Source organism: Carya illinoinensis, chromosome 12 (assembly GCF_018687715.1).
Source record: "Carya illinoinensis cultivar Pawnee chromosome 12, C.illinoinensisPawnee_v1, whole genome shotgun sequence".
Taxonomy (NCBI): Eukaryota; Viridiplantae; Streptophyta; class Magnoliopsida; order Fagales; family Juglandaceae; genus Carya; species Carya illinoinensis.
The window spans coordinates 23160712-23185345 of record NC_056763.1 but is presented as its reverse complement, the minus strand read 5'-3'; the positions used below and the strand labels follow the sequence as shown (position 1 = coordinate 23185345).

General features: G+C 33.1%; 2 protein-coding genes across 4 annotated transcripts; both read left to right on the top strand.

The window, feature by feature from the left end:
• Nucleotides 1-14015: 14015 nt before the first annotated feature.
• LOC122290519 (FCS-Like Zinc finger 2-like) lies at nt 14016-15337 on the top strand. The gene is made up of 2 exons (XM_043098280.1): nt 14016-14548; nt 14865-15337. The coding sequence occupies exons 1-2, from the start codon at nt 14241-14243 to the stop codon at nt 15049-15051; spliced, it is 495 nt and encodes a 164-aa protein (XP_042954214.1). The 5' UTR covers nt 14016-14240; the 3' UTR covers nt 15052-15337.
• Nucleotides 15338-17591: 2254 nt separating this feature from the next.
• Nucleotides 17592-21747, top strand: LOC122289198 (cation/H(+) antiporter 2-like). 3 transcript variants are annotated; one of them, XM_043096169.1, is made up of 5 exons: nt 17592-17924; nt 18095-18420; nt 18567-19556; nt 19837-20810; nt 21345-21747. In XM_043096169.1, the coding sequence occupies exons 2-5, from the start codon at nt 18268-18270 to the stop codon at nt 21628-21630; spliced, it is 2403 nt and encodes an 800-aa protein (XP_042952103.1). In that variant the 5' UTR covers nt 17592-17924; nt 18095-18267; the 3' UTR covers nt 21631-21747. The 3 variants fall into 3 exon arrangements, with proteins under 3 accessions (XP_042952103.1, XP_042952104.1, XP_042952102.1); XM_043096170.1 differs by having other exon boundaries at nt 18085-18420; XM_043096168.1 differs by having other exon boundaries at nt 17592-18420.
• The last annotated feature ends 2887 nt before the right edge of the window (nt 21748-24634 follow it).

Sequence of the window (24634 nt, the reverse complement as noted above, 5' to 3'; positions counted from 1 at the left end):
TGAGGATGATAGAATTCAAATAACTAGGATGACTTAAAGAGATTTTTTCTTCTTTCGCAAAATTTGAAATTAAGAACAACCTTAAACAACCCTTCAAGTTTTCAACATTATATTTCCTTCTCTTTTCCCTTTGTCTTTCTTCTTGTTGGGATTCTAACCAAAGTTTTAAAAATTGTCCGTTCCAGTCAATTTTTTGTTTTGAAATAGTAACCAGTAGGCCTGCACAGAAGCCCGGCCCGCCCATATTTTGGGCCGACCCGAACCGACCCGCATAGAAAGCCCAACAAATGCGGATCGACCCAACCTAAAATTTATGGGTCGAGTCGAACCCGTTATTCACTCCGCTTTCGATACTTCTATTTGCAGAGTTCCAAAACCCAATCTCGTGTCCTTTCCCGCACAACGTCTTCTTCTTCTACCAAAATCCCTTACCCACTTTGTATTATGACCTGGTGGTGATAGGAATCGTGGCTCTGCTTCTAGCCATATACAAAATCCCCATCATCAGATGGTGCACGCACAACTGCAGCCAGAGACGACTGCCAAGATCGAGCCAGCTAACAGAGATCTCTACAATTGAGATCTGCGAAAACCCAACCAGGTACTTGCTGTGCAGAATTCTCCAAAACCCTAAGAATACCCGATCGAAATCATAGCTTCTCCATCTGAAAAATTCAAGCCTTGAACATCCAGAAATACACAAGAGTGGAATTCAAAAGAAATCTCAAATACATGTATAAAAGAAGGAAAATGGAAAAAAAACAGAAAAAATCTTGATCTTGCAGAGAGATTTACGGTGTCTGAGGTGCGTTTGTCTACCCCCTGAAATCTCTCTTCTCAGCCTGGAAATTGCCGCTGCAATTTTCAAAGATGGTATACAAATAATAAGGTTATTTAGGTTTCGGTGCCCGTATCTTTAGGTGTTACTATCTTTTTTGCCATATTGTGCTCTGGTTGCAACATCCGTGCAAGTATCAGTATGTAAATCGTTGTTGCATGCAGATTTCATTATCTTCATTTACCTGTTTGGTTTGGCGGAGAATCGATTAAAATGCCTAAGACGAGAAACCCAGATGGAGGATTAAAATGCACAAAGTGAAAAACGAAACTAGTTCTTCTTAGTAGCTTCACCAGCAATGGCTTGCAAGCTCAGATCTTCAATCAAGCCATTAAAATCAGAGTAAGAGAAGCAGAAGCGAGAAACCAGAGATTTGTCAGATTTTGAGTTAGATTCAAATTTCGTCCAACATTAGTCGGATTGGAGAGTTGTGTGAAACCGACGTGTATCCAACCCGATTTTAACGAGTTCGACCCAACCGGGTTATATGGGTTGTGCGGCCCAGCGGATATTTTGCACAGGCCTAGTAACCAGTCAATGGATGTAGGTATTCCGTACTGGGTCAAATACCTGTCGTTTCAGTGTATTTCAGTCAATTTCGGCCAATTTTCAGTATATCAATATTAAAATATTTTGTTCTACCTTAACCAAAATGGCTACCGAAATGGAATTAAAAACTTTGATTCTGACTTGCTTCATTGGCCAAAAAAACTTGGGCCAAGAATGCTGCGATTGTTTAGGTTTTGAAGCGGAGATGTATGACTGAATCACTGATGGGCTGGCTGGCTTTTTAGAGCCCAAGATGTATAAGCTTATATCAATCTACTCATGTGATGGCCCAATGCTCAAGTTTGGGCACGGAACGTCTGTTGGGAGTATTCAGTAGAAGAGTTTTTGATTTGCAATAGTTCGACCCATAAACTCTTTTGTGCTTAGTTTGCTGATAAGAAAGCCGAAAGGGTACAAGGCCTATTGGAGCTTGTTAAATGGGTCGATTCGAAAGGGTACAAGGCCTATTGGATCTGGTTAAATGGGCCGAGTAAATACCAATGAAATAGTCACGGGCGAAATCCTATTGAGTAGCAATATTCTGGCTAGCTCATTAGTTTAAACTTCCTAATTCCGTACCTTTCTTGATATCACTATGTAATGTTATATGATTTTTTTTCCTTTTAAAAGTCTTTTTATTCATCATCTCTACATTACAAATTAGACATAATTTTTTATTTTATTCTTGTTAAATTAAAAGAATCTTTCTATTCATCATCCATATACCAAAAATTTGATAAGAAAAGAAATAAAAAATTAAAAAAAATTATATAATTTTTCTTTAAAAAAAATACAAATACACAAAAGTAGAAGAGAAAATCTAAAATTTCAGTATTTATTTTTCATATTTGTGAATGTATTTTAATTTTATATTTTATTTTTTTTAATTTTTTAATAAATTACGTGATATGATATGATAATATTACATGAAAAATAGTCAACCTATCTGAGAAGAAATTAATTGATTCAATAATTTTATTCAGCATTTTTATACACTATATATTATATTTTAAATTTTTTTATAATAAATATATGTTGTATAAATGATGAGTTGAACAACTTAATTAATTTAATAATAATAAAAATAAATTAAATTAAGTTAAATTAAAATATATATAAAATAATCGATACACCGGGGAACATGGCTGATGGCACATTGAAAGTGCAACAAGCGTATCATTTGACCGACTCCACGTGTCCACAATATATTATTTGTGTAAGAGAAACTTTGATATAATAACAAGATGAAAGTGCCTCGAGTCCCCAAAAAGGCATCTGTTTAAAAAATTATATGAGCCATAGTGTTTTTTAATAGAAATTCATTTAAAAAAATAGTAAAGATTCCCACGATCACAGTAGGATCGAGAAGGGTTTGCCGGCATGATGGGTGCATTCGAAACACACGTGCGAAGGTTCTGTTGGCTCGCTCATTTACTCATTCCTTTCATATTTTAACTTCTGTTATCTTTAATCCTATATATTTATTATATATATATTTATATATAATTAAATTAATCTGCACGAATGCAGTATACTGTTTGGCCATTTTTAGGTTATATAAATAAAATAAAAGTTGAAAATTAAATAATATCTAATGAATGAAATCACATTATTTTATTTTTATAACCATTTCTTATTTTCTTTTATTCTAATTAATTGCCGAACGCTATCCCTATCACTAGACAGAGGCCAATGTCCAAGACTTACCTAAAAGTATGGTGGCCATCATAGCAATGTAGCATTTATATTGATTTGAGTCTTGGGACTCTTCGTGGAAAAGGGAGGAGAAAAAAAGTAACGAAAACAAATCATATCTAAAATAAAGTAAATTGAAAATGAAAATTTGTGTTGAAAAAGAATCCCTACTGCAAGTTGAGGAGTAGCCCAGCTAATTAAACGACAACGACAATTCCGTGGGCGTTCCACTTTGCACAACATAAGAGTCAAAAAGCCTTTGGTTTTCTCATCTTAGGCCTTTTACCTCGTTAAAATCTAAAGCAATGGGAATCTTTTTTTGTTTGATTTGTGTAGATTTACTTCCCTAAAGGAAGAAATGTTAATGTGTCCTTTAATTCATATCACTTTGTTTTTTTCGTTTTCTTTCTTTTTTTATTGAATATCAAATGGTGTTTGAAAATAAATAAATAAAAGCTAAAAATTAAAATTTTAAATTTTTTTGTACCCTTTTATATTTATAATTTAAATTTTTTTAATAAGCCACATGATTTATGGTACAATATCAAAGAACAAAGTGATTGGTATAAATTAAATGATAAAATAATTGACGCAGACAATTACATTAATAAAATATATAAAAAATACGTAAAAATAATTTTATATAAAATTTTTGAAAATAATATTTTTAAAGAAAAAAACCCACTATAAGGTGTAAAAAGCGGATATATTTTGTTTTTAATTTTTTTAAAAAAAATTATTTAAATAAGTTTCAGGTGAAAAAGAAGAAGAAGCATAACTTATATACAAGAAAAACACCTTTCATAAACTCCAATAATAAAAAATTAAAAAAACTTTTAAATTATTTCTATCAAATACAAAATAGAGGAAAAAAAATGTTTGGTCTATATATATATATATATTTGAAAATGATTGACAAATGAGATCCTGCCAAATCCATTCAAATGTGTTTTTGTTTCAAATTTGTTATTTTCTTAAATGATAATTGATTTTTAAAACTTCATTTTCTTGTTATGATTGAATAATTATAGCATATTTAAAGAAAGAAGAGGAAAAAATGAAAAAAAAAAATATATATATATATATATAGATATAATATATGAAATTAGAATATTTGAAGGAATCAAAGGTAGAATTAGTATTTTCTATCATTTAAGTGAAAGGTATCCATCTTTATCGGTCCTTCGGGTGGGGGATTCGGATTTACTAACTTTTGTTAGCTTTAAAGAGTGATGATAATTACTGTGCCCATGAAACGACAGTCTCATGATTTTAATCAACGCTTTCTAAAGTATTGTCGTTTACTTAATTAGCTTTTTCTCACATGCATGCTTCTAAAGCATACGGTTCTCCGTAATTTGGGGCCACCATAATGGCCTGCCTAATGTTGTGCACTTTGATGCAAATGGTTTTAAACTTTAAATAAAGACAACTCACATGTTACACATTCCAAATTTAGATTCTTTTATGTTTATCATTTATTGATTGAATTGTATGGCTGATAGTTAAATATAGACGTACATATAAAACGACTCTTATAACATTTATTAAACATTTATAAATCAATCATTTATGAAATTTATTATTTTTTTAATTTCTCATAAAAATTTAAATATATCTCAATCTAATTTATATATTCAAACACGTCTCAATGTGATCTACAAAATAATACTATTTATGGATCAACTCAGATCATTTAAAATCATCTCAGCACTAAAACATGATCTAATATTTTCTAATAAATTTTAGAGATTTTTTTTTTTTTTATAAAGTATATAAGATCCTAATTATTATCACTCATGCGAGTAACTATATTATTAAAAGTTAATATATTTTTAAATCAATTTATATTGCACATCCACATTATTTAAATAGTAATATTTAATTTATAATATTTAAATTTTAAAATTGATTTTTAAACCAAATTATATCTAAATAATATATGGTGTAAATATATTAGAATAACAATAAGAATAATACTAATAAATCCCTTCATTTTGACCACTCATGCATTTAATTTTTTTTAATTTACTTATTGATTAAGAAATTGACTATTAATATATTAGTATTCTTTTTATTTATTAAAAATGTTTAAAATTTTTTTTAAAAATGCTTGAAATAAAAAGAAAAAAATATAATTTACACTATAAACATATTAAGTAGACAAATTGAGAGGACATAGTAGCACTACCCTAACAGTAATATGTCAAAGGAGAATATAAAAGGCTGGTGCTACTCCCACAAAGTGAGGCCACGAGAGAGTCAGGAAAAAAAAATCATCTTTTTATTTATTTATTTTTAAAATAATTTTATAAACTCATTAAATATTTTTCTAAAAAAATCACAAATTTATGAAAAATATCTTTAGTTAACTATTAAATAAAAATAAAAATTGTCCCCATGGGCGATCACCATATATGGTAGAAGCATTTCCCAAATATAAATATATACGTATGTCAGTCAGTTATACATTATTTTGGATTGGAATAACATTAGGGATGAGTTATCGCTTCCAGTTTTTTTTTAATATTTAAAAATATTAAAAAATAATATAAAAAACAAAATAAATATTTTCTAAAACTATCCTAGCGGTAGCCGCCGGCGGTTTGGTTAGAGAATAAGCTGTGGGCATTTGTATGATTTTGGTCCGTACGTGTGTCCAAGTTTTGTGGACGTGGTGCTGGGAATCTTGGACATACACGCACAAAGGAAAGGCACATTCTTAAATAATCAGAGAAGGGAAAAGCAGAAGGAATCTAGCACGAGGACCAAAGCGTGTTGTTTCCCGTTCAATGACATTCCCGGTGCTTTGGAAACAAACGTTGCATACTAATCCACGTGGCAGTCTATGCTGTTTGGTCATTCAGTGCCCAGAACATTTGTATGCGTATCAGAAAGCATCCTTTATTTATTTAATCTCGAATTAGGCTGCTCATCATCTCACATTAAATATTATATATATCTTAAATTTTTTATTTTATTTTATTTTATTTCTACGAAATTAATTCAATTATTTTATTTATTATTTAGACACCACAAGTTTATTATAAAAAAATTAAATAAAATAAAATATATGATGTGTTGAAAGCTAAGCAAATTTATTCTTTATTCTCCGACGAAAATACAATCAAATAGATTTACGCTAACAATAATAATCATTATTATTATCACTTTTTAGATTTAAATTATATATATATTGTTAAATATTAGTCTTTTTTGCTTATCACCTTTTTATATTTTAATGCTTATACATATATAGTTTTCTTGTCTTTTTAAGTTTTTTATTTTGTTTTTTTTTTCCAATTTCTAAAACTATTTAAAATGTTTTCTGTTTTTAAATTTTAAATCTTTTATACACATTAGGCAGACGTGGTATGTTTGTAGTTTTTGAGTGTCGGTTGTTGCATACTCAATTTTTTAAAAAAATAGATAAATTTGAAATTTATAGAAAAAATTATTTATTTAATTGGGCTTTCATATTTTTTCAAAAGAAGTACACAAATATTGTACACTTTAAACTGTATATCACATTACTCTTATTACTCTTATTAATTTTTTAATACTCATTGAATTATCATTGTTAACGTGTGTTTCGCATACCTTTAGGTCAGGTTCCAAACAACTTGGGTTTTTGGTTGGGAGCCTACAAATACAAAAAAAAAAAAACATTACAAGTTGGGAGCCGTGGTAATGGCTAATGAGTCTCTGATCCCAAAGTCAGTATCATCTTAATACTTAAATGTAAGAGAATAAGAAGTTGAGAGAACGTTCTTAATACCTGGAGATTTCCCTTTTATATCTGATCTCTGGGGTCAGTTACTCAAGCTCATGCCAGGGAGATATGTCCCATCAACACTTCATTTAGTCCGGCTCCTTTAATGCGACGTGGTCTTTAGGGTGGCGCAATTATTGTGGTGTGACTATCTATCCCATTTATATTGTGAATACACGTCATCAGACTCTTCTTTCTTCATCTGTTAGAGGATCAATGGCTACCTATGATTTACGCCCACCTATCTACTCAGAGTTATATGAGATTAAGCTTCGTAGAAGTGACATGTTCCCCCTTCATTTGCGTTATGGTGGATTTTCCATGCGTTTAACGCTGTAGGTTGACTTCTGCCCCACGGCTAAGCTTAGTCCTTTGAAGGGCCAATGGATTGCTCGGCTGACATGGACCCGCTTTATATTTGGGCCAACGCTTTGGGCCTCTGGCATGTAGGCAGAGAGACCCTTACAATCATTATTATTAATATGAAATTAATAAATGTTTGCTAATGAAACTTTGATTTCGGCTTGGTTTGGTTTCATGAACCTTTTAAATAATTTTATCTTAATATCCAAACATCATTTAAACATATACTTTTTTCAATTTCAAATTTTTAACTTTTTCATTTAATCATTATCAAATCAATACAATTTTCCTAAACTTCTAAACAAAATGTAAAAAATAATTTAACTTTTTCAAATGTCAAAACAAAAATAATATTAAAAAATAATATATAATCATCTTTTAATTTTATAATTTTTATTCAACTTTTTATTTCTTCTTTTTCAAAATATCATAAAAATCTCAACTTAAATAATTTTATTACTATTTACAATTATCTCAATACTATTCACAAAATTTTTATTTGTATAACTAAACGAAACTTAATATTTCCTAAAGTTACAACTATTGGACGGTTAAATTAAAATGTATAAAGAGGGATTTGATCTTTATGTGCAATGTTGCTTATAAGTCAGCGTGAAATATACTGTTTACACTATTAATATAATATGATTTGATTAATAAGAGAAACTTAAAATTAAATCCTCAATCAAATCATGTTATGCCAGTAACATAGAGCGTAAGTCTTCTAAATTGGCTTATAAATATAATTTTAATTTAAACAAATAGAAATTCTTTTTATATTCAACTCTTATTAAAAGAAATAATTTTTTATTATTTAATAATGATAAATATGTTACATCTTATATAATAAAAAGAAAATATGATGATAGTGTAGTGTATATAATTTTTCTTCTATTAAAATTATTGTGAAATTATTTTCATTTTTTTCTGAATTTAAATCTATAAATTTAAATAAAAGTTTTTAAAAATATTAATCATTTTTCTAGAACATTGCATGCATGACTCGAGGAATGGAGAGGCTTCGACTAATTTCTCACCGTTCCTTTTGGACCCTCTCTCGACGAAAGGAGTGGAAATTACTAATGTTTGGTCCTTGGCATTGCTATTATTGACTTCAAAGACTTTAAACTTGTCTTGGGGGTTGATAGTTAATACTCATTTATTATTTCCCTGTTTTGGAATTTGGAGTTTGAGGCGGAAAATCTTAAATTAAAAAAAAAAACAAAAATTTGGGAAAACAAAAAAAATAAATCAACTGGAATTTATAATGGTGAGATTTTCGTTCACGACTAATACTATTTATTATTTTAATTTTTATCCTTTTATAATATGATATTAAATTGTTATAAATTATTTATTATATTTTTCTTATAAATTGATTTATAATCTAATGTCACATTATGAGATGACGAGAAAATAAATGATGAATAATTTTTTTTTTATTTCGTTTACTTGCTGAATTCGTCAATCAAGTAGTTGTACCAAACAATCCATATAATTGCTATTTAAATTTCTTTGAAAATTCTTTGAATTTCCCCTCAGTTTGCCCTGCAAATCAGCTAGATTTGTAATCAATTTACTTGAACTTTAAGAATTGAAAGTGAAAGAACGCGATCTCTTCAAAACAGCTTGGTGTCCATATCGAAGACTTTCATTTTTAACAAAGTAGCGAGAAAAAAAAGGAAGAGAAAGGCCAAAAATTATTTAATTTTATTCCCACAAAGAAGGGGACCATGAAGAATTTGACATCAATGAAAACCGCGTCTCTTGTTGCAAGTTGATTCGTGTCACTCACAAGGAAGTGATAGCAACAACTCTGTTGGCTGAGTCCATTCCACTTGCAAAACCCCGTTAATCAAATAAAATTGATCTTTCAGTCGTTCTCTGATGTGATATAAAATGATTAAAAATTTACTTATTATTTACTTTAATTTTGTGCGTTATACAAAAATAGTCATTGAAATGATGATAAATATATTTTTTTAAATTCTTGTTATTGTCTTTATAATATTTTTTTAAAGATTTCATAAAAATAGTCTTATAGACTAATACGACTTAATATGTTACGCTATATTGTAAAATAAATTTCTCTAACACTTATCTTTTTTATTTATATTGAAAGATTTAGAGGGCCGGAGTTGAAAATAAGCCATTTAGATTGGGAGATTAGCCGATCAATTTAGTTTCACATCTAGAAGTATTTTTTTAATAAATAATATTAAATATAATTATAAATTATCCCGAATTTCACCTCTAGAACCATTGAAACAAAAAGTATTGCTGAGATTTTTATCACTGTTGCTATCAAATTATTTAACTTTGGACCAATTTCCATTATTTTTATCAGAATCCCACGACTTATATACTTTTTTTAATGTAGACTTTCATTAAATGATTAGGGGATTGCGTGTGAATCCCCGCAACAAAAATTATGCAAACAAAAGACAAACTTGCTTAACAAATTAGGATGCATTTTTCAAGCATCGATAATGAATGAAAATCCATTCTTTGATGTGTTCGCTTCAAAATATTATTATTTTTAAATATTTTAATTGAATCTTTGGATTTTTAAAGGGTCAGCAATGCATTTTAGATGGTGAAGATGACACTTCTATATATATATAATTCTTTGTTTTATTATATTAAATATTTTTTATTTTTTATTTATTATAATTATTAAGAGTATCTATGCCTCTTTTATTTATTATAAATTAAAATAAAAAACTTAATGATAGCTTAAAATCTAAACAAAATATCCAGAAAAATATATGGTTTGGAACAAAAGAAAAAAATTATTCATAACTAAAAAAAATTTATGACCATAGTTCAAATAAAAATTGGTTTATTCTTTTACATATAAAGATATCATTCAAAGATATCATTTATTTTAAGATATCATCTTTTACATTATATACTAATATGTTATTTATTATTTTTATTTTTTTATTTAAATATATATTGATAAGTAAATATCTATATTTAAATAAAAAATTATATATTAATATCTAATATAAAGATAAGAAGTAATATTTCTCTTACTTATATTCCCTATCTACGATGGCACTCGACGTTCACGCATCAACAGTATTATATAGAGTGACAACTCTTGCGGTAGAGGACATGGGATGTCGCTATTTTGATTACATCGGGTTATGGTCCAGGACATCACCTCTTTGATTTTTTCAGGTATTGTTTTTCAAAGTATGTATGGGTTGGTGAAAATTTGATTGATTGTTGTTTGGATTCTTATTAAAAAATGAAGCAACCCAAAAAGCCGGGAATCCACGGCCTTGTAGTCTCCTAATCACATCAACAGAATAATGCGGCATCTATTGACAAGGTCAAGCGGTGTTAACATAATTTCATATAATATATTATATTTATTTTAGATAAATAATATCTACAATTTTAAAATATGAAAGTCTCGTATATTTATTTTTTAAAAAATAAATAAATATAAAATCTATAAAAAAAATAGCTTTAGAAAAAAAAAAGGATAAAAAAGAGTGTATTAAATAGGAGGAAATAATTAAGGATTTTGGTGTTAATTACTAAGGTTATTCATACTAATATCCCATGAATTTCACGGTAAAAGTAAAATTAGATGACGACATCAACATGGCCTTGAAAATGACACAACAAAAAAATAAAGAAAGAAGAAAATGTAATGCGAGACAGAGTAGCGAAGAAAAGGAGATGGAATAATGATATCCGTGATGGTATTTTAATGGGTCATAATAAGTAAGGATGGGTAATAAAAAGAGTCAAGAGAAAAAGGTGAGCATTTCAATTACGTTGTGAAATCGGATGGATGGTAGCCTTAAATAAGGTTGGGTCAATTCAAACACACACGTCTATAATTCCAAAGGGCGGTGCTTCAACCTTCTTCAAGTCCATCGCGTCGAAGGCCCCCCCAACTGAATGGGTCAGATTTTATATATATATATATATATATATATGTTACTTTGAGCGGTACACCTGAGAAAGGTAGAAGCATTTTTCTAAATGAAAATAGTAGCAACTATTAACCGGACTAAATATTTAAAACTTATAACTTTTTAGTTAAATAATTTTAATATAATATTTTATATTTTTTAAAAAATAATGATATATATGGTTTTAAAGTATGTCAATTTCATACATTACTATGTCTGATAAAAAAATATAGGATCCACATTAGAATAAATTTTTTATGTGATTGTAAATTGATTTTTTTTTAAGAAGAAGTAAATGAAACTGACCCACTTTAATATCATTTATGTTAATAAAAATAACATTTATAAGTCTTAATCAAATATCATAATATCTTATTCACAACGGACGATGCCATAATATCTCCTTCCCTCTTTTTTTTTTTTCGAAAGCTTCTTCCCTAGTAATTGCGATTCAAATACGTACCATGCCTTCTGAGAAAGGGAAGAGAGCAGTAATACACGGTACGATTAGGCAGTCTTTTAAGTAATTTAGATTATTTATTAATAGTAATGAAAAAGTAGTGAATAAATTATAATAAAATATTAAATAATAATAATAAATAAGTAAATAATAATAAATAAAAGTTTAACTTTTTTATATTAAAATAAGTTTAATTTTTTAAATTAATATATATATGAAGAAAGTTAAGATTAGTATAAAAAAAATTAATTTAAGACAGATGAGTTAAACAAACACAATCTTAAAAGGAAAAAACTTGTGTGCCTCTCAATTCTTAACGCTCAAACGTACTTCTCGATAAATTTTTTTACTTAATAATTAAATAATTGATTTTGAATATATTAATATCATTTTTTATTTTTTAAAATATTAAAAATATATAATAAATAAACGAACCTTAAAATATAACGATCTACTAAGTTGGCCCCATCAAAAAAAAAGTTGGCCCCATTTTAAAAATTAATTTTTAGAAATTTATACATACCGGTTTTTAAAAAGTTGACTGAATCCGAGGGATGTTCCAGAAGAAACGGACGGATAGACGGTTCGCAAATCTCTAGGAGTAATGTAATCCAACCGTCAGAAATGGTCGATGGATTATAAATCAATTTTGGCCACGTGGAGGCCGTGGAATAGGCCTAGCTGGTGCGGTGGTACCTGGAGCTAAAGGACACGTGGAAAGAGCTGTGAGTAATCGCCAATCGGAGATGGAGGAGGGAGGGCAGCTGTACGTGGTTAAAATGGGCAGGTCGGTACAGAAGGGAACAAAAACCTAGGGAAAAGAGTTTTTATTTTTTAATGTTTTAATAAAAAGAAAACAATACCAGTTATGAAGGGGGGACCCACGACATCATAGTAGGGGATGGTGGATGGGACCACTAGGGATGGTCTAGTGGGACCCGAGGGTGGGGTTTTGGCGTGTTTGTGGGGGGAAAACGACAAAAGAATATGGGGTAAAGTTTATGGAGGGAGGGTGAGAGGTAGGGACTGGGAGTGTGGGACAAAAGATGGGGGAAATATAAAGAGCGAAAAGTGGAAACCACGCCTCTGGAGGAGAGAGGGCTGGATGCAACCCCGGGACTTTGGAATTCCACCTTGCATTTATGGCGCGTGCGCTACGATTTTTTTCACTTTATTTATTTATTTATGACTCCAATATATACCTCAAAAATAATTAATTAAAATATTTTTAATTTTTTTTAATTTAATAACTCAACCAATTAAATTAATAAAATATATAAAACTGAACATCAAGTTTTTGTAATTGTTCATAAGTGTTCGGACTTAAATCACGGTTAACGTGTGAATCTTTCATATTAACTGTATTAGAATATTAAGATTTTAATTTATTTTATAACTATTATGATAATTACAAGTCGTGTATTTTCACATCCGTTTATAACTAATGAAACTTATAGAAATATGTTACATATTTATCAAGAAAATGGTACAGTAAAAATAAATATCTTATTTGAAAAAAGATAATTTTTTTTAAATAGATGAGAAATAGATATATTAAAATTTATTTTTTAATGTTTTTTTATCTGTTCGAATTTTTAAATAATCTTAAATACTTGATAAACATTATAAAATTATTATTTTTAATCTATAATGACTTTGAAATAGTTTTGATCTAATCTTAAATTTATATGCTAAATTAGTAAACCCTTTTTTAATGAATAGACCTAAATTTGGGTTTGTTTATTTTCACTATACATCTTATTTCATATAATTATTATAATTTTTTTAAATTTTTATATAAAATTAAATAAATAATTTAAAATTTTCAAATTTTAAAATAATAATATATTAAAAAATATTTTAATAATATTTTATATAATTTTTAATTTTTATTTCTATTCATCTTATTTCATTTATTAGGTAAATACAAACTAATAATATATATACTTTTTAAAAGCAGTCTTTATTTTATTTTTCTATTTTTAATGAAAACTTAACAAGTCTTCGGCTAAAAAAAAAAAGTAACAAGTCTTTGACTTGACGAGCAAGTTGAGGCAGAAACTTAAGACCGTGGGTGGGCAGTGTGAACGTTACGTTAACGCGCACAGTACGAGCGTGTCGTGGTAGGCTTTAATTCCCTTTCCCCACACTGCCCCGACTAAAATCTTGACGTTACAACGTATAGCATCAGGCGAGTGAGATCATGTGAGGTTGGGCTCGCGAGTGGAGACCCGGCTTGCAACATCTTTGGGGCCCTTTCCAGAAGGAAATATCTTTTCTTTCACCCTCTTCTTAAGAAAATCACGGGACTGCCACTCCTTGAACCTTTCGTTACTTCTTATATGCCATTATTGTAAATAATGGAGAAAAATAGTGATAATTTGAGCAAGTTGGTGGGTACTTTGAGATGCAGGTAATTTGAGCCAATGGATTCACTTGCACGGATTCCTGAAACCTGCCGTTGTTTATTGCTCCCTCCCCTTCCGAGTCTTCTCCAACTTCTTTATATCTCGTCACATCCCATTTTCCTCTCCGTATCACTCTCTCTCGTGTCTCTGGTCTCTTTTTCTCTCTCTGCAATTTCTTCAACTCAGATACATTTGAGGACATAATACATTAGCTAGTCTCATGGACTCTGGTAGTTCTACGAGAAGGCCATGTTTCGTCGAGGGAGATGATGGGTTGGCCTCTTTGGCAGACATGGAAGTTGGCTTCTCTGGAACCCAGCACCACAGACAACCTTTCTTGTCTAGGTTGTGTCACAGTGCTCCTTGTAATGGTAATACGAGGAATAGTTTCAGAAGCGCTTCGGTTTTGTCTCCAAGATCTGGGAGGTTCTATGATGCAAGACTCGAAGAGCACCGGCCCCATTTCTTGGAAGCCTGTTTTCTCTGCAAGAAACCACTTGGGAATAACAAAGACATCTTCATGTACAGGTTAGCATCTTTTCTTTTGCACGTTTCTTAAAAAAGAACGTGCGTGCTTTATTGAAAATATTGTCTTAGCAGTCCATATTTGGTGGAAATGAGGCTGCCTCTCGGCAAATGTGAAAATTAAGAACGGAAATTCTCCCAATTTCTTACTCTTAACAGCCATGAAAAGCTGTCAAGTTCATAACTTTTTTAAATATATTCTCGTTTCGATGAGAGTTTGATGTTGTACTCTCTTTTAACCTTTAATGATTTTTTAAGAAATTTATCCCACAAATGATGTTCATCTGAATAATGGGAATTTTGGGTTAACTATATGCAGAGGGGACACACCATTCTGCAGTGAAGACTGCAGACAACAGCAAATAGAAATAGATGAAGCCAATGAGAATAACCAGAATCTCTCCTCTTCTGTGAATGCGTTGAGGAAAAAGCAGCATAGAGAATCCACCTCCCCAAACGAAACCCAGGACTACCCTTTCCGAACAAGCACTATAGCTGCCGCTTGAATATATCTATATATACATAAAAGAAATGAATAGAGAAACTATGTCTAAATGCTTTACAGGGAGAAAAAAAGGGGTTTTTGAGAGACGAAGAAGAAGCATTTTGAGGAATTTTGTTTATGTTGATACTGTGAATGTTACTGAGATGTCTCTTTGGGAGTTGCTATTTTTCTCTTTTGATGTATTTAAATATATCTAGTAAAGCAAAAGCATCAGCATTATGAATGAAGATGTTGTGAGAAAAAATATATACCAAACTTCTCCTCACTTGGTCGGGAGCCTCTCTTCAGTTTCGCTGTTGTTTGATTCTGTCCATTTTTCGGTTTTTGAGTTTGGTAATTTGGGTATGTCATTTGTTGAGGATTTAGATTTGTTGGATCGTTGCTACCCCCCATAACCATGTTTCATATGAGTTATTTACGTCGTATGAATAATTGGGAATTGATTAACAGGAGGTAGAAGATGACGGTCCTCTGTTTTTCTTTTTCTTAACCTCATTTGGTGCTTTTATGGAAAGCTCAGTTCTTATGGTGAAAAAGCGAGTAGGGAGAGTTTCTTGGTAGGTCGGAAAAAGAGGGCTTGGGGAATTTGGGGAAGTACTTTAAGGAAACACCCGTGAAAAAGAAAAGAAAAAGATCGAGGAAGCGTTCGAAAGAAGTGGAGGAAAGTTAAGTTTGACAAAGTATCATCGTCGCCTTCTTGAAACGAGCGATGAAATCATGAAGGAGGCGAGCGAGGGAGCGATGATTGTAATTTGTTTCTGAAATCGAACTAGTAAAATTAGCACAGCAGTTCTTGCGAAATAAAAAAGAATGTGAAAAACAGCTTCACCTCCAACGTGAGCGTGGAGCTTGAAAACCGAACCTGTATGTCATTCATGGTAGTTGCTACATATTTCTAAAGCTATAAATTATCTTATTATTACATTTTTTTAAAATTGTTAAATAAAATATAATAAATAAATTATTTTTTAAAAAAATTTTAAATTAAAAATAATATTAAAAAAATAATAGTTTACTTAAATTTTCATCTCATATCAATATACAATGGTATGTCATTATTTAATTAGATAAAAGTATTATGTCATTTATATTCTTAAAATACCTAATAATTTTTGTTCAGCAAGTCTAGTAACTGATTGCAGCAAAAAATATAATTTATAATTTAAGTAATAAATTTAAATATTAAAATTTATTTACTGTTTAATAATTTTGTTATATTTATTTAGAAATAAATTAAAAAATATTTTTTAAATTTTTTATTTTTTTAAAATAATTAATCATATTCTTTAGAAATTGCATAGATATTTTTGTTTATTGATAATATTTTTTAAAAATTTAAATAAAGGACTAAAAAGATATGTTTTTTTAAATGTATTTATTAATTTATTTAATGTTAAAATATATTTTAATTCGTAGCATTTAAATAATTTAATTTTTTAGTGTAGAACTTTTAAAAATATTTAAGTATTTATAAAACTCTTAGGTAAAAATTTTTATTTTAAACTTAAAATTCTCATATCATCATTATAATTTTTTTAAATTTTTATATAAAATATAATAAATAATTTAATTTTTTTAAATTTTAAAATAATAATAATATTATTTAAAATTTTCATCTCATTTATCAGACTTTGATTAGAGTGCCGGCCTCGTATGATGGTGGCTGCACAACATGGTAGAGATGCAGTGGATTTACCTTTGCTAGAATGTTCATCACACCAATCTCCCCAGAGAAATTGAGTGCCTTGAACAGTGAAAAAATATGTGTATTTCGTGTTTGTCTTTGTTTTCTGGCCCTTTTTGCGCAACTATCAAGTATCTCTCACCCAAAGAGAAGTGCTGCCACGTAGAAATATTTATAAAAATAAATTTATAAATTGGTAAGCTTTTATTAGAAATAATAGATGTATTTTATAATAAAGAAAATTTTATAATTTAACATATTATATAAAAAATTTAAAACACATTAATTTTAAAAATAATAGTGTAGTTTTAGTTTGTAGCTCTTTTCCCAACTCACCTATGGGCGGACGGATAAGGGTAGGGGCTCGTTCGAGTTACACAAAGTCGAAACAAAATATATATTCGACATTATCTAATCTCATTTTATTTTATATAATAATTATATTTTTTTAAAATTTTTATATAAATTATAATAATAAATTTATCTTTTTTAAAATTCAAAACAAAATTAATATTAAAAAATTATATTATAATAATATTTTATTTAATTTTTAACAAAATTTATGATCTAATTTGTACTACATAACCCTACGTAACCAATCGAGACGAAATTAGATTTTCTAAATACAGAATCACAGACTTGCGTTCAAAGTCAAAATAAAATAAGCAAAATCGAAAAGGAAAATGGAGGAACGAGAGAGATTGCCTGACGGAAAAGATGGATGTCGGCGGTTTCGGGTGGAAGAATTGCATCAATCGCAAGGCAAAATCCATACATGCATTGAATGATTTTTTTTTAATAAAAAATATTTTATATAAATAATCTTAAAAACATGACATTTGGAAAAATGAAAAAGAATTCCACTACATCTATTATTGGAAAAGAATTAATATTTTTCACAACTTTTTGTGGCCATTCTCTTGAGGAACACAACTCCACTTTCTGTTCTCTCCTTCAGCTTCATTCTCACAAACAAATAATTCGTTCATACACTCGACGTTCATGCTTTTGATCTCTTTTTCTTCCTCTCGATTGCGAATTAATCTATCAACGCTTAAGACTTGGAAAAGATCACGCACAGAGCAAATATTCATTTTTTTCTTCTTTTCTTTTCTTTCCATGCTTCTTCTCATCCCTTTCTTCCCGTAGCACCATACATCATCATATCAAGGAGCCGATGCGAATCTCAGGTGCCTAAATTCCCTCTGAACATCAGTTCCTTAATCCTCATACATTGATGATCAGTCTTTTCAATCCTACCATTACTGCGATTTGCAGATCTCTTTCTGTCTAGAATTGGTAATTTAGTAATAGGACACCTCAATAAATGTTTGTTGTTTATCATGCGAGGATGCCAAAGTTGATGACCAAGACGAGAAAAGGTGAAAAAAGACGTTGAATTTTTGCGGATCTCATTGATCCTTTAATGAACAGGGGGATCTAAATCATGACAATCCGAAATTGCATGTGAATTTACCCTCTTTCTTGTCTTCCTCGATCGATTCTTCGTTCCCTTCCAGACAGTTTAAGAAAATGGACGCTACCCACCGCATGGTTTGTCAAGAGGATTTCTTCAATCCTCTTACCTCAATGGCCATGCAAGTGTCTGGAATTCTTGTCATCTCCCACTTCTTCCACCTCGTGCTCAAGGCCTTTGGTCAACCTGGACCCATTGCTCAAATCTTTGTAAGCTAGCGTTTCATTATTCAAACACACAGAAACATATTCTAAATTTGCAGCAGTTTCTATTTGATTTGTTTTTTTAGGTTCCAAAACATGCATGTATATATGTCACAACTAACAGTACGTACCTTGGTTGTTTTTCATTGTAGGCTGGATTGGTGCTGGGTCCCTCAGGGCTATCAAATATTCCAAAAGTGAGAGAATTCTTTTTCCAAAGTATTTCTGCTGATTTCTATGAAATTTTTGGTCTATTTTGCCGTATCATATTCATGTTCCTAATCGGGCTAGAGACAGACATTCCTTACATAAGACGCAACTTACGTGCGGTGAGCGCTCTCACATACGGTGGTGTCGCATTCGGCTTCATCTCTGGACTGGGAGGCTCCTTCTTCCTTTCCCGTCAGTTAGAAGAGCGTGACTTCAAGTTCACTTTCGTTTTCATCATCATGTTAATCTTAGCCTACACAGCCTCTCCGGTTGTGATTCGTTTGGCGGCGGAGTTGAAGTTTGATACCTCGGACATTGGTCGGATGGCAATAGCTGGGTCACTCCTGATTGAAATGTCTTGCCTTCTAATTTTCAATTTCATTGTCGCTTTTAATTCAGGGAAAGTCCTGAAATATGGTTCCTATTGCCTTTTCCTCAGTTTCTCAGTCGTGATTATAAACAAGTACTTGGCTAATTGGTTCAACAAACGGAATCAGAACCAAAAGTACTTGAAAAATCCTGAGGTTTTTTTCATCTTTTCACTTCTTGTGGGGAGCTCAATGTTCTTTGAATGGGCTAATTATAATAGCCTAATGAATTGTTTTCTCATCGGCCTGTTGTTCCCCAAGGAAGGTAAAACAGCAAGGACTTTGGTGCACAAGCTTACCTATTCTGTTCACAACTTCATACTTCCTATTTACTTTGGCTACATTGGGTTCCGAGTTAATGCGAGTTTTCTGAATAGCTGGAATAATGTGCTTATTGTTGTTATCATGGTGTCGTTGAGCGTTGTCAGCAAGATTACTGGCACTCTTGCTGCTTGCCAGTACCTACAAATTCCACTGAAAGAGGCGTTTCTCCTTGGTTTTTTGCTGAACCTGAAAGGCCATGCTGATCTGCTGTTCATTGGCTCCTCTTCAAAGACCCTCATTGTAAGTTTTTCTTCATTTTTATACACGCCAGTGTAAAAAATGCACCCTTCTAGAGGTTGACATATCAGGTTGAAATTTTTTTAAAAATTTATGTTGAAAATAAGCTCTGTTTAATATATCTATGTGAAGGGGTGTGCCTGAAAAGCACCCTCTCTTATAAATCAGCTCATGTCATGTCAGATGTAAGGGGTCATGTTATATATACACAGCTTAATCATAATTTTTTAAAGTACCATGACAAGCAAAGTCTAATTTTGATATGATTTTGCTGCCATTTCAGTTGTGGAGTCCAAAAGCTTATAATCTTTTGCTGATATCAATAGTCGTCAACACAATAATCTCAGGCCCGATTGTAGCTTTCCTGCTGAGAAAAGACGAAAGATCGTTTGGAAATAAGCGGACGGCCCTTGAAATAATACAGAGTGCAGATGAAGAGCTTAGTTTGCTCGCATGTGTGTATGGACCTCGTCATATGCCAGCCATTCTTTCGCTCATATCAGCACTAAGCGGCTCTCAGAAAGCACCAACAAACCCTTATTTAATGCACCTAATAGAACTCGTACAAAAACGCAGGATCAATGTATCTTATCATGAACTTGAAGATCATGAACTTAGCGACGAGGAAGGCTATGGCGGAAATGATGTTCTGGGAATCCATGACGCCATGGATGCGTTTACAGCAGAGACAAGAATCTTAATCCACCTAAGTAAAGCCGTGTCATCCTTCACAAGTTTGTACGAGGATGTCTGTAACATCGCAGAGGACTTGCGGGTGTCGATTATTCTTCTCCCTTTCCACAAGCACCAAAGAATTGACGGGAAAATGGACAGTGGGAAAGAGGGTGTTCGGACAACAAACCAGAAGATTCTTCGCCATGCACCATGCTCTGTCGGCGTTATTGTTAGCCGAGGCATTGACGGGGTTCCTGGGTTTTCGCAACTGCTTGGGTCTGAAACTGTGCAGCATGTTGCGACTCTATTCTTTGGCGGTCCGGACGATCGTGAGGCTGTTGCATGGAGTAGACGCATCGCTGCTCATCCTCGGATAAACTTGACTGTCATTAGGTTCCTGCCAGCTTCCTCGTCATCAATATCATCACCAAGCGCATACAATTCCCAGAAGGATAATGCAACGGATGGGTCTAATGCAGCATCAGATGGGGTTGATGGAGTTTTAAGGGCGTTGTCAAGACTAGAGACCGGGAATGGCACTAATGAAGTTGACAATGTCTTCTTGTCCGACTTCTATGATAGGTACCATTGACCATTTAGTGTTACTTTGATCACGTTGTGGGTTTATTTGTGCAAAATGAGAAATGATAGTTGAAGTCATGAGTGTGCAAGTGTCTTATAATCATTTTAAAAAAAAATACATGATCAATATTAAAAAAAATAATTTTTTAATAGTAAATTCTACTTTTTTTTTTTTAAACGACTGTACGACACTTGCTCACTTTATGACTATATATAACATTACTTATTTCTGTATGGCCGCATCATAATACTATTCTTTATGTTGAATTTTTCATCCACGAACAATCGCATCGATTAGTTAATGTCATACATTATAAATAATTTGATAGGCCAATCATCTAGATAACAAATCGTTTAAAAGAGTGTAAGTACTATTTGAAAGTTTTTATGTCACATATTATCCACTATGATTTGATATTTAATATTCAAATGTTAAAATTTATATTCTAACTCAAATCATGCCATGGGATATAAAAATATTTTAATAGAAATATTTTTCCAATTATATGTGACTGATGAGTATATATTGATCAGAGACGTGTCATCGGGCCAAGTTGCATACGTGGAGCAGTATGTGAACAATGCAGCACAAACGGTGGCAGCTCTTAGAGACATTGGGGATTTGTACTCTTTGTTCATAGTAGGGAAAGGCGGGCGAGGACACTCACCACTGACAACCGGTATTTGTGATTGGGAGGAGTGTCCTGAGCTTGGCACTGTAGGAGATCTCTTGGCTTCTTCGGACTTCAACATTAATGGCTCAGTTTTGGTCATTCAACAGCATAGGCATGCACTCAAACAAGGATCTTATAGGTCATGATCATTAATTAGTACTTCTTCTACCTTTTAATTATGTACATTAATAAACAAATTTGTAATTACAATTTGCTCGAAGTACTTGGCTTGTCTATTACTATCACAAAGCATTGTTTTTTCATGTATGTGAGTATTCTCTCTGTCTTTCTCTCTTGCCCATGGCCTCCTCTCCTTCGTTGATGTCCATTTCCCTTAATTTTTTTATTTTTTATTTTTATTTGTGATTGTTCTTTATTGTTAACTCATCTTCTTCCTTTTTCCTTATATTTTGTTAACGTCGTGTTTCGTATACTTTTGGATTGGGTTCAAGCAACTCGGGTTTTCAATCTTCTACCTACACATTTGGAGAAAACACAAAGAGTTGGGGGCCTTGGTAGAGGTCGATGAGTCTCCAATAGTTAAATTAATATTTTCTTAGTAGTTTGTGCTAGCGTGCAAGGGAATCAGAGAGAGTTGTTCGTAACAAGGGATCAACTTTTATACTAGGTTTCTGAGGGCGGACAACCCATACCTTATCTCAGGGAGTATATGTCTTCCCAACTGTTCATTTAGTCAGAATCCTTTAATGCAGCGTGACTCCTGAGGTGACATAATTAATGCAACGTGGGTTCTTGATCTCTTTATCCTGTGAGTGTACATCATCGAGGTCCTCTATGCTCATTATTGGAAAATCAAGGGCTCTCTATACTTCTTGTCCACCTGCTTGTGCAGGCTCTAGAGTGGTGTCAGAAAGGGGTACTAGGACGATGAGTCCTTTCCATCTTTACCCTTAGGTTTTCATGCTTAGTTGTGGTCATGTGTCAGCTTCAACTTTTGAACTGGGCGGTGTTAGCAAATTGAAGGGCCATTTGGCCGGGCTGGGCATCCCTTATATGGGCTCACCCTTTGGGCTTTTAGGAAGGGGAAAATACCCTTACAGTTGTCCTATCAATTTCGTTTGATTAGAATTCTTTCTTGCCTTTATCTTCGTGCTGTCATTTTCCCTCAATCACAACCATTGGGCTCTTCTTTCCTTGAAATGGGCAGCCATTTACTCTCATGGCTCTTCCATGTGTTAGGTTCTGGGTTACCTTTACCTGATCTTTTCATCATTTAATGCGATTGTGCCACGGTTCCTCTCCTGACCTTATTGGCACATTTTCTGATTGTTGGATTTGTACTTGATTGCGTCCATTCTGTCCCTTTAGCGTTGTCAGGCAGCTTCCCCCCAAGTCTCATTGTAAAGTATGTGCAGCGAGATTTGCTTTAGGCCCACTGGTGTTGTGAGGCGCTTGTGTTCCCATGACTCTGAGATGCCAACCGTCGCCTGGGGTCTATTTAAACCCCCCTCAATCGTTGTTGAATGTTGGAGCCCACTTTATCTTCTTTTCATTTCTCAGAATGTTTTGGGTTTCCTTCTTTCCTCCTCAAACATTTCCCCGCGTGTGTTCTGCCTTCCTTTCTTCCATCTTTACATCCTCATGGCTAAAAAAAAAACTCTCTTCTGCCCCTAAGTTAGTCAAGCCCTATGGTCTCCCACGAACCCCTGGGGAGCAGGACGTACCTGAGGCCCGTATTGAAGCTTAGAGGCTCGAGGCTTATCGTGACAGTTGGTGGTGACTCCTAGCGAGTTGGAGTCGCTGAGGATGAAGTTCAAGGTGCCTGGTATTGTTGAGTTGAAGGTGCCGTCACCCATGGCTCTGTACCCCAGCATGTACTCCAGCAGCCTTATGCAGCCTTTCTGTCGTCTAGTCCAAGATGTGCCAGACTTCCTGAGTTTGACACCTACGCAACTCCATCCAAATGCATGGAAGATCCTGGTATCATGTGTGTTAGTTGGCAGAAAGCGTTGGAGGAGGTAGGTTTCGAACACCCCGATCTTAATGCCCGCGAGTTCCTCATGACCCATAACCTTCTGAAGCAAAGTGGGAACACTTCCAGCTTCCGCTCCATCCAGGAGCTAGCTCGTTCAGAGCCACAGTACATCAGGGTGAAAGGATGGAGCTGGCTCTTCTTTTTCATATCCAGTAGAGGGTGGGAGTTACTAGTTGGGCAGGTCAATCGGCTCAACTATTCTGTTCGAGCAATCTTGGGAGTCGTGAGGGACGATAAAAGCTTCAGGCCCACGGCGACTCCTGAGAAAGTCAGTCACATTGAGCTCATCTGGGCCTGGGTGAAGGCCCATCTAGATGACATTCTCTTCGAGGCAGTGCTAGACGACAACAGCCTTCGTCGGTATCTGCCTCCCCAGGCCAACTTGCACTTCGCTGCGATGCTATCCCGAAGCAGGCAACTATCCCTAAGGTCCATACTTGTTGACCTAGTTCGCAGGTTGAGGGAAAGGTGAAGAAGCGTAGGAGGGAGTCTCCGGCCAAAGCCGACTCTGATGAAATGCCCAACCCCCCCTTGGGGCAAACTTCCGTGAGGGTGCTCATTCAGTAGCCAAAGCCATCATCGCTGAAGAAGGCGGTGGTGTCCGTATCGCATCCTCAGGCTGCAACAACTTATTCTTCTCCGTGTTGGGAGGGCGGTGCTAACCCTCTTAGCAGGTTTAGGTTGACCCTCCCATGGTCAGTCTTGCACAGTCCGGGAGGACTGTCCCCATTACTTCGAAAGTTTCTTCTCAACCCTGCCGATTGACATGGGGATTGTGGACGTCTTGCCAGGAGAAGATCTATTCTCCTTAAGCTTTTATGCGGTTCTTTTGGATCACCCCCTCTAGAAGTTGTAGATAGTGCCATTGTCTCCCAAAATTGACCTCGAGAGGGTCCCCTCACCTTTATCTGAGGAGCGTCCTATTGAGGGCGGGGATTACCTTGACCGGGTATCTATCCTAGATTCTCCCATCCCTTATTCTCTTGAAGTTGAGGTTGTTTCGACCAAGCCTAGTTTGGAGGGTGAGGGAGGTGATGATGTTGTGCCCAGAAGGGAGATTGTGAAGGTTGTGTTTTGACGGATACACCCGAGATTGGGGTCACAATAGTGTTGGTGGATGTCAATCAAGCTTTGGCTGCCGCGACCTATGCCAG